The sequence below is a fragment of the Peromyscus californicus genome, unplaced genomic scaffold (genome assembly GCF_007827085.1).
Source record: "Peromyscus californicus insignis strain IS unplaced genomic scaffold, ASM782708v3 Scaffold_4__1_contigs__length_199733344, whole genome shotgun sequence".
Lineage (NCBI taxonomy): Eukaryota > Metazoa > Chordata > Mammalia > Rodentia > Cricetidae > Peromyscus > Peromyscus californicus.
The window spans coordinates 84,937,910-84,948,491 of record NW_026294562.1 but is presented as its reverse complement, the minus strand read 5'-3'; the positions used below and the strand labels follow the sequence as shown (position 1 = coordinate 84,948,491).

The following is a 10,582-nucleotide window of genomic DNA, read 5'->3' as shown; positions in this document are numbered from 1 at the left end:
CTTCCTGTTTTCAGTTCTGGAGGCTGTGAAGTCCACGATCAAGGTGCCTATGTCCCCATAGTCAGCAGCTTTTGTGGCACATGGAAGGGACTGTGAGTCTCCGTCAGGCCTCACTTTTAAAAGGGCACTAATCCCACTCCTCAGGGCTCTGCTCCCTCATCCAAATCAAAGCTGGAACGGCTACCCACTACAAATGAATGATGCATTCTTGATGTCTTAGGCCAAAATTAACTAAAGATCGAAGGAAGACCAGCTACGTGTGCGGTGAGGTGAGTAGCGTTGGTCAACTGCCCCACTCACAGCAGAAGAAAACCCAGGAAACCAGCACCAAAGAGATTTTTGGTGTGTTTTGTTGTTGTTGTTGTTTGTTTTTCAAGAAAGGGTTTCTCGGTGTAATAGCTGCCCTGGAACTCACTCTGTAGAACAGGCTGGCCTCATACTCAGAGATCCGTCTGCCTCTGCCTCCCCAGTGCTGGGATTAAAGGCGTGCACCCCCTCACCCAGCTGCCAAAGAGTTTGACTGTTGAAAAACAATGGCCCAAACCTCCAAGGACCACACACTGTAGTTTATTAACAAAAGCACACAGTGGTAACTGTACCGTTCCTCCTCTGCAATCACCGCCCTTTGAGTGACCGCCTCTTCTGGAAATGGAGCAACAAACATACTTCAAAACCTTTCTGATAAATATATTGCTGCACTGCATCCAGCCTGGATAGCCCTCTTCAACAAGGCATATGCTGGAGCCTGTGGAGAACAAAAGGCGGGAATGTAACTGGGTGGTAGAGGGCCTGTCTAGCATGCAGAGCACCCTGAGTTTGGTCTGCAGTACTTCTTGGGGGGAATAAGCACACAGAGAAAGAGCCATGCTCAGTAGTACAGCGCTTGCCTAGCAAGACCCGGGGTTCAACCCCAACACCTAAACAACCACAATCAGACCAAATGGGGTGCATCTATGTTTAGATGTGAGACTTGGATTCACTGGGAAATCACTTAATTTGAAACAAAAGCCATTCAGACGGCTGGCGGCATCTCTGGCCACTGAACCCTAGGTTGTTTCTTGGGATAATGACAGAGTAGGACATGGGAGCCTTACCCTGGACCAAGGCTGAGCTTGTGTGCGTTCTGCCAAGTAGCTGGCTCCCTAACTTCTGACCTTTACTTTCAAATGTCTTTCTGGGAACAGAAACCTTTGGCCCCTCCACCTTTAAAACAGTCCCCAAGCATCACCAGCAGCAGTCTATCCCTACCAACTCCGCATCGTGTTCCAGGCCAGTGTCGTGGTGCTCAAGCTCGTCGTCTCGAAACTTCTTGATGACCTGAAAAGGAAAAGGAATCCAAGCAGAAGTAAGTCAGCACTCTAGGTCGCCTGCTGCTCATCCTATTTCCAGGCCAGAGCATCGGGTTCTATCTAAGATGAGGTCCACATGCTTTTCCTATGAAAGGCCAGTGTTCGCTCTGCCATTCCAGCGAGGAGAGCAGCATTGCAAGAGGAAACCACGAGTGTGGCTCTAATAAGATTTACTTATGAAACAAAGTTGGCCCACAGGCTGGTGTTTGCCAACTGCTGATTTAGGTTTTAAAAATTAAGAGTTGTGGCCTGTCTTAGTCACTGTTCTATTGCTGTGAAAAGACACCATGACCAGAAGAACTCTTATAAATAAATAAAAGAAAGCATTTAATTGGGGGCTGGCTTACAGCTTCAGAAGTTAGTCCATTATCAGCATGGCAGGGAGCATAGCAACACTTATGGTGCTGGAGGGGTAGCTAAGAGCTATAACCTGATCTGCACGCCAAGAGAGAGGCTCTGGGCCTGGCTTGGGCTTTTGAAATCTTAAAGCCCACCCCCAGTGACACACTTCCTCCAACAAGGCTACACCTCCTAATCCTCCTCACTCTTCTCAAATAATGCCACTCCCTGATGACTAGGCATTCAAATATATGAGCCTATGGGGGCCATCCTTATTCAAATGACTACATGGATACAGTGATGCACACTTAGAATCCCAGCACTCAGAAAGCAGAAGCAGGAGGACGAGAGTCAAGAACAGCCTGGGCTACAAACAGAGACTTTATCTCGAAAACAAAACAAACAAAATCCAAAAAAACTACTGGGGGGTAGAGGGATGATGCTGAGGCAGGGGGATCCTTTGTACCCACTAATTCAAGAGCAGCCTGGGCTAAGTAGTTTCTTCTTTCCTGTAGAAAATTACCTGGGGTGCTCTAGCACTTCAGTCACTCAGCCTAAAGAGTTCATCATCATTTTTTTTTAATTTTATTTTTGAGATTATAATTTAATTACCATACTACACCCTTCCCTTTACTCCCTCCAAACTTTCCCATAAACCCCTCCATGCTTTCCTTTAAATTGATAGCCTCTTTTTTTCACTAATTGTTATTGCATGCATATATGTGTTTGTATAGACATATTTAAATATAACCTGCTCAGTTTATTGAATGCTACCTATATGTATGCTTTCAGGGCTGACCTTTTGGCACCGGCCCACCAATGGGTGTGCTCTTCCCTGGAGCAGGCCACCTCTCCCGTCTCAGCTTCCCTCCATTCCCTGTGGTTCTTTGTGTAGGCTGAGGCCTCGGGGACTTTTCTCTGTCCAACCTAGCATGTTAGCTGGTGTCTTCTTTGTACAGCCCATGTGCTGATGAGTCATGGATGTGCAGAGGACACACAGCCCTGGACTCAGGAGACATTGGTTCTAGGCTTCACTGTGCTGGAGCTGTATGACCTGTCTGTCTCACCTAGAAGACGACTCCCCCACCCCCGCTGTCTAAGCCCACCTTCTTAGCACCCTTACTTCTTTCTTCTCACCACCTGTCACCTGCCCTTTCTCCCCGCAAGCAGAACACAGTCAGTCACCTGCAGCAGCTCCTCATACTTCCCAGGGTCCTCCTCCATCAGCGTGCGGATCTGGTTGTTGTAGTGATGAGCTATAGACTCTTCTACGGCCACAGTGCAAGCCATTGCCCCTTCCTTCCCCAGCAAGGCAGTTCCTGCCCCTGCAATCGTCATACAAGGTCAAGCGTGAGCCACATGCTGCTGGTCAAGCACACCTGTGAGGCATCCTGACATCTGGGCTGGTAACTCTCTATGGCAGGGTTGTGTCGTGCATCTGGGGATTTTATATACATACATATATATATATATATATATATATATATATATATATATATATATATAAACATAATTCTTGATTGATTCTTTGGTAATTTCACATCATGCACCCAATCCCACTCACCTCCCAGTGACTCCATATCCACCTCTCACCCCTACAGCATCACCCCAAAAAGAACCTCCCCCCAAAATTAATTAAAAACAAAGCAAACAACATCAACAACAACTAAGAAACGAAAACCACCTTGCTCCTCCATCTTTTCACCTCTCCAACCCCTCTTCACTCATCCCAGTGGCACCGGGAGCTGCGGTGGTGTGTCACACAATACACCCTTCTGTCCAATCAGCCTCACCCTCAAACGTTCACTGCAGTGAGTCTGGTTCAAGGCCTCTGGCCTCTGGTATACACAATCATCATCACTGGACTCTCACCAAAACTCCTCTCGGACATCCTGCTGTTGACCTGAGTCATGGAGATCCTGTGGCTATGGTTCCGCAGGACCAGTCCCTTCACACACTCCAGCAGGTCATAGATGGGGCAGATGTTAGGATGGGGCAACCCAAGGCCCAGGATGTGGGTCTGGGTGGTAGCTGAGCTGGTCAGTGTAGACCTTTGGGATGGCCCCCTCCCTCAGGCGAGGGGTGGAGCCATCTCTCCTGAGTATGGGAGTTGGGGGGAGCTTTCCCATGAGGGTTAGGGCCAGCTCCCCTGCTGCAGTGTCCAGACAGGGGCAGGGCCAGCTATCCCCAGGCCAGTGAAGGGTGGATTTCAACACACATGGTTTCTATGGCCCTACACATCTGGAAATGTTTAATGGCACCCAATGTCTACCCTCCAGATGTCAGTAATACCTGCTAAGCATAACTACTGGACATTTAGATATTCCCATGAATGCTCTGAGACAGTTACCTCACGTTGAGAAGCAGTTTGAGCTCGTTACTAGATGCCAGTCACAAGTGTTTTTGAATGCATTTTTCTGTTTTATTTGGTTGGTTTGATTGGTTTTGGTTTTTTGAGACAAGGCCTCACTACGAAACCCAAGTTCACCTGGAAGTTACTGTGTAGCCAAGGCTTGTGTTCTCCACCCTCCTGCCTCGGCCACCTGAGTGGGGAGCTGCAAGTTGGCACCACCAGACAGGTTCAATGAGCCCTGGCCCTTCTGCTGAGAGCCGAGAGCGTGACACTGGGTTCTTTGCTCTTCTTTTTTTTTTCCCCTTTGGGGCAGGGGCTTGAGACAGGGTTTCTCTGTGTACCCCTGGCTGTCCTGGAACTCACTCTGTAGCCCAGGCTGGCCTTGAACTCAGATCTGCCTGCCTCTGCCTCCTGAGTGCTGGAATTAAAGGGGTGGGTGACCATGCCCAGCACTCAAGCTGATCTCAGGTTAGAATCACCAGAAGACATCATCTGGCTGTGACTTCACTATCTAGCTTCCCTCTGTGTATATCATACTTTCTATTTATGAAAGTGGTGATTCTATCTTAAAGTTATACGAGCAAAAAAAATTCAATCCACTCAATTTAAGTTTAGGAAAACACTAAGTAAATAACAAAGGTTGGGTGAGGACATGAACAACCAACCCATTACCAACAGCCCAAGTTGCTCCTGGACAGATACTTACCTAGTGCAAAGCCCGCCAAGTTCCATAAGGGCATCAGAATCGTAGGTCGGACCCTGAATGCAACCATCAGCTCATTGAACTTTTTCAAATGGTCCTTCTCTTGATCCCACATTTTCTAGGAAAAAAAAATTAAAAAACTAAAAAAATACCACCACCACCACCAACAAAAACCCCACCACCACAACGACAACCAAACCAAACCCAAACCATAAAAAGCGGCAAGCATTACAGGGGCCTGCTGCTACCCCCTGAGGACTTGCTATGGCGGAGCACAGAGCAGGCAATGAGGAAGCGGTGTAGTGATGAGAACTGCTGCCTCCCATCCCTTATGTATCCATAAGATAAAAGCAAAACACAGAAGAATCTCTCCAAAGAGAAAAGAGCCTGCGAGGCAAAGGAAGAATGGAAGCTGCACCTCAGACACAGCTGAGAGCTCCACTGCCACACCTTCAGACCCACACACACCTCAGTGACCAGGCTCCACATCTGTGTGCGAGACGCTGACCCAGTTCAGAACTGGAAGGGCAAAATGTCAGTCACGGTGTAATTTCCTTCTAGACTCCACACAAAGGACGGGGACAGAAGGGTAAGAGCAGCCGAGGTGAGACAGTCAATGCCTCCTAAGCACCGGGTGCCATCCACATGGCTTAGGCAGGCCACTCCTGCCACCCACACAATGCCTTGTTAGGGCAGACCGATTATCCTGAGGACTCAGAGCTCAGTCATCTTGCAGTGAGCCCTCGGGAGCCCCAGGCTCTGAGACATCGGTTCAAGCGACCACAGGTGAAAATAACAACAAAGAACTGTGTCCTGAAAACACACAGACTGCTCTCAACAGGAAACAGAACAGCAAATGTGTGGTATTCTCCTGGCATGGGGGACTCTCAATAGCCTCGACATGATTCAAGGTAGAGATGCACAGTGCAGGGGCTTCCTGCAGATATACACCATCTTACACATGGATGACCTCTGGGGACTGGGGTGTCTGTGGCGAATCTGAAGGGACACCATGCTACGCTACCACATGACAGGCATGGTGCCAACAGCTCCACATGAGCTTGTTTGTTCCCCAACCAAACCAAAGTTAGGGGTTTTACCAGGCTAGTTTACACAGGTCATGTGACCTCTTCAATGCCACAGAAGGTGAGAGATCTAGAAAGGAAAACTGGATCTTTGGGACTATAAACCCCTCTCTCTGGCATTCTGTGATTGGTGAAGCCTACAATGGCCTCCTGGCACATGGAATATTCCCTTAATGAAGGGATTTTTCAGCCTTTTCTACCATGAAACATTCACACCACAAATACACTCGATTTTCACACTCAATTTCTTTCTTTTACATTTCCTCTCTCCCCATTCTTTCCGGCTGACACTTCCTATGTAGACCAGGCTGGCCTCAAACTCACAGAGAGCTAGTTGCCTCTACCTCCCAAGTGCTGGGACTAAAGGCATGTACCACCACACCCAGCCATGTTCAATTTATATCTGTTCTTTTATATAAACAGAACATGCGCTCTTTGTTTCCCAGAACCTCCCTTTGGGACATACTGGCAAAAGTGATTACTGTGGGCTTCAGATAGATTGCCAATGCAATAGATAGGTTGAGACTTAGGGAAGAGCCCACCTGAATGACAGGGCCAACACTGGACCGGCCCAGCACAGCCATCTGCCCTGCATAGATGCGGTTTGCTCCATATTCACCAGCGTGATCCACCCGGATGATTCGATCCACAGTTGCCCGGTTAATATTGTCTAAGGTCATTCCTGAACTATGAAACCTGATGACGATGCCTCTTCCATAGGCTGCAAGGAAAATGCAAGTAACGGTCCTTCATTATCCACACAGAACATTGATATTGATACTGTCCTTTTTATTCTGAAAAGATGACATATATCTATTTGTGTGTGTGTGTTGATGTGCATGTGGCAGTCAGAGGACAATTTGCAGGCATCAGTTTTCTCCCTCCTCCATGTGGGGCCCAGGGATGGAACTCAGGCCCTTAGGCTTGGCAGCAAGCACCTTTACCCACTGAGCCATCTCACGGGCCTGTAGTCCTTTTGCAAACATGTTAGAAAGACATGTTAGAGCCAAGGCCATAAATGAGCCCTGGGGGCCGGACATGTCTATCAATGCATTCTTTGTCATCTGGAATGCTCAAATCCAAAAGATTTCACTAAAATCACGGGCTTCTGGCTTTGCTTTACACATACGGCCATCTGGAAAGGCTGAAGCCTGTCTCACCAGGCAGTTCACGTGACAGCGGCTTCAGGAAAGGCTCCCAAGGGCACAGCAGAAGACCATGGAACACATCCAAAGCCATGATGCCCTTCCCCAGTCTCCCTGGGAAGCAGGCCTGTGCTGATAGTCTGAAACAGCTCAGGGTGCAAAGTCTGGCAGCCCAAGTTGGGACTTACACCAGCTCCATAGACAGGTGACTAGAGACCCAGCCTGACAGTTTAGGTTTGACCTCACAAACTAAACTCCTCTTTAAAATGTAAATTCTTTTGAGGAAACTGAATGGCAAACCCTTCTGTTACCTAGATTAGAGGACCTCAAATGTTTACCCCCTTTGAGAAGGGTCTTTTTTTGTTTTGTTTGTTTTTGTTTTTTTCAAGACAGGGTTTCTCTGTGTAGCTTTGCGCCTTTCCTGGAACTCACTCTGTAGCCAAGGCTGGCCTCAAACTCACAGAGATCCGCCTGGCTCTGCCTCCCGAGTGCTGGGATTAAAGGCGTGCACCACCACCGCCTTTGTAGTAAGGTGTGTTCACCTCCTATGAAAACAGAAACCAGGGTCCTCTGGCTTGTCACCCCAGCTGCAGCCTAGGTTGGCATTACTTAAAGTGTTACAGGCACTTTTCTAAGACTACTGGGTCTTTACACCTCGACTAACTTCAACATCCAGAAAAGGGGTGAAAAGAGTCATCTGGGACACATCTTTGGCTCTTCCATTAAGAAGGTCTAAGGTCTCCAGGCACAAGGCCATGGGGCAGGCTTGGTGAATCTAGGATACATGCATGTCAGGGTCCTGAACATGAACTTTGCTAATAAGTAGAACTTTTTGGGGGGGTTTTCTTGAGACAGGGTTTCTCTGTGTAACAGCCTTGGCTGTCCTAGAACTAGCTTTGTAGACTAGGCTGGCCTCGAACTCACAGAGATCCATCTACCTCTGCCTCTGGAGTGCTGGGATTAAAGGTGTGTGCCGCCACTGCCCGGCCCAAGTAGAATTTTAAATGTTGTACTTATTTATTATGGTGCTGCAGAACAAGTCCAGGGCTTGACGTATTCAGGGAAAATAGTCTACCTGAACAGAGTCCAGAAAGAAGACACAGAACCTCAGTGGTGCCAATGTAAGACACCACCCCTGACTGTCTTCAGAAAGTGGCCTCTACTGGCTGTGGCCTATGTTTTATGGGAGAGCAATGGGACACAACCAAAGTGACCTGCTGTGTTTCAAGTTCAAGGCCCTGCACTTCTGGAAAACCTGTTTCCTTGAAGAAAGTAGGGTTTGGAGACAGAACTGATGACCCAGTTCTACTTCTCAGCACAACCTTGTTTGCTAATTCTCTTACTCATTAGCAAAGGAAGAGGCAACCCTTTTAAAAAGTTACTGAAAAATAGCAAAGAGCTGAGCCGGTGGACCAAGTTCATACAGCTGGCTTTTGAGGTGTGATGAACAGGATTTTTACTGAGAACACACTGGATTGCTCCCTAAAATCCCACCTCTCGTCTAGATTCAGGCACTCAATAGAGGATCATGAAACTTGTGTTTGTCCTTTTATCTAACCAAACCCATATAGATGGGTTAAATCCCCAATCAATTCCAACATCAGGAGGCAGAGGCGGCAGAGCTCTGTGAGTTTGAGGACATCCTGGAGAAATAGCAAGTTCCAGGTCAGCCAGAGCTACAGAGTGAGATGCTGTCTCAAAGTCAAAACAAAAAACTACCCCAATAACAAGGCTATTTTCTTTTTTAAGGAGAAACACACACTTAAGATTTTTTATTATCATAAGGCTAAATGAGACAAAGGAAGCCAAATAACTTCATAAATGAAAACAAATGGTTCTGTGTGTGTGTGTGTGTGTTTTCAAGACAGGGTTTCTATGTAGCCTTGGCTGTCCTGAAAACTCACTTGGTAGACCAGGCTGTCCTTGAACTCATGGAGATCTGCCTGCCGAGTACTGGGATTAAAAGCGTGTGCCACCACCGCTCGACCAAATGATTCTTACTGTTACCTGCTCACTGGGTTAACAAGAAGTCTTAATGTTCACATCCCTGGGTCCTGACTGCCTTGTTACCCACTTTAAAATAAACAGAAGCTCAGTGTTAGAAGCTCTCAAATGTGCTGTTCCAACAGTAGTACCTGGGAGATTTTAAGTAGCTTATAGAATAATTAGTAACATACTAAGAGGCTCTTAAAAATTCTCTTCTAATCCATTTGTCATCAAGGAAAACATCTCTATTTATAGCTGACATTTCTTAAATAATATGTAAACACTTGCTAAGCACTCTTCTTTTTCAGAAAGAAAAATAGTCTTGGGGGTCAAGCGTTGGTAGGCATACACAAACAGTATCTAATAAAGTTTCATATCTTGTTATCATGGTGGTGGCGTGCATGGGTGGGTGCGTGTGTGTGATTATTCATCCATTTGGGGCCAGGCAATACTGGCTTACTGTTTACCACAAAGACGTGGTTTTGATAAAATTATTTAATAGGTCGTAGTTATCCAAAAACACATCGCAAAATTGCAAACAGTATTGCTATCAGGCAAAACAGAGATCTAATGCCTGAGGATTTAGTTTTGCAAAAATGGCCTCACAATTTTCAGAGGCAGCTCAGATGATACATGATTCAGACCTGAATCCAGATCCACTTCTCTTCATTCCAAATTCAATGTTTCTCATATTTTGCAATGCAAACAGTCCCATGAGGAGCTTGATAAAAATACTGATAAAAGGGCTGGGAAGAGGGCTCAGCGGTTAAGAGCGTGTACTGCACTTTGCAGAGGACTTGAGTTGGTTTTCAGCACCACATACAGGAGCTCACAAACTGCCTGTTATTTCAGCTCCGAATTTCAACCCCGCTCTGGCATCTATGGCACTTAACTATTGTGCGAGTGCGCGCGTGCGCACACACACACTTTTTTTAAAATCTAGAAAAGAAACATATATCAAACATATATCAAGCAGATAATGAGCGGGACCCGGAGATCTGCATTTCTAACAGGTTAATGCTGCCGACGGAGGGCTACTTTGCTCGAGAAAGCCCCGGTGGAGACTACAGTGATACTGCAAGGACACTCAAGTTCCACATCTGCACTGACGTCACGTCATAGGCTGGCAATCACTCGGTCCTCCAGCAGATCCTGCGCAAGTCCACCTGTTTCTGTCAATCACCTCGACGTGTGCTACAAACCCCACCCCCACGTCGCGCGCCTGTGACGCAATGAACGTCTCCCCCGTGACACCCGTGACCTCCCCTTCAAATACTCCCCGCATGGAACCCTGCGCCGGCCCACGACCGCGAGCGGCCGGTACCTGAGGAGGGCCTCTGGGCACCCTTCTGCAGGCGCCACACCGAGGCAGCCGCTATCGCCCTCGCGCCGCTCATCGCCGGTGACAATGCAACCACGGCCCGAGCGCCCGGGCCAATCGTGCTTTCGGCTCAGGGTGATGACGCACCGGTGCGTCGGACCGGAACCAGCGGAAACGCCCCTAGACCCGGCATTCCACCCGATTGGCTGGACATGGCCAATGCAAGAACTCTATTGGATGTACTCTCTGTCGATCATTGTGACGTCATGAAGGGGACCTTGGCCGCTTTTATGGATGAGGA

The 10,582-nt window shown here is 47.7% G+C and overlaps 1 protein-coding gene across 1 annotated transcript; it reads right to left on the bottom strand.

Annotated features, from left to right (window-relative positions):
* Positions 1–545: 545 nt before the first annotated feature.
* Positions 546–10,435, bottom strand: Coq7 (coenzyme Q7, hydroxylase). Its single transcript, XM_052712681.1, has 6 exons — positions 10,285–10,435; positions 6,372–6,550; positions 4,748–4,862; positions 2,874–3,013; positions 1,249–1,317; positions 546–745 (listed from the first exon to the last, which is right to left on the bottom strand). The coding sequence occupies exons 1-6, from the start codon at positions 10,355–10,357 to the stop codon at positions 668–670; spliced, it is 654 nt and encodes a 217-aa protein (XP_052568641.1). The 5' UTR covers positions 10,358–10,435; the 3' UTR covers positions 546–667.
* Between the last annotated feature and the right edge of the window lie 147 nt (positions 10,436–10,582).

What these genes read in the sequence shown, in the direction of transcription:
- Coq7 (XM_052712681.1), bottom strand. Translation starts at nt 10,357, where the DNA reads ATGAGCGGCGCGAGGGCGATAGCGGCTGCCTCGGTGTGGCGCCTGCAG. An exon ending in GTGTTGGCCCTGTCATTCAG is followed by an intron (nt 4,863 to 6,371) that starts GTGGGCTCTTCC and finishes TTTTTTTCCTAG; the next exon opens with AAAATGTGGGATCAAGAGAA. An exon ending in CTTGGCGGGCTTTGCACTAG is followed by an intron (nt 3,014 to 4,747) that starts GTAAGTATCTGT and finishes TGACGATTGCAG; the next exon opens with GGGCAGGAACTGCCTTGCTG.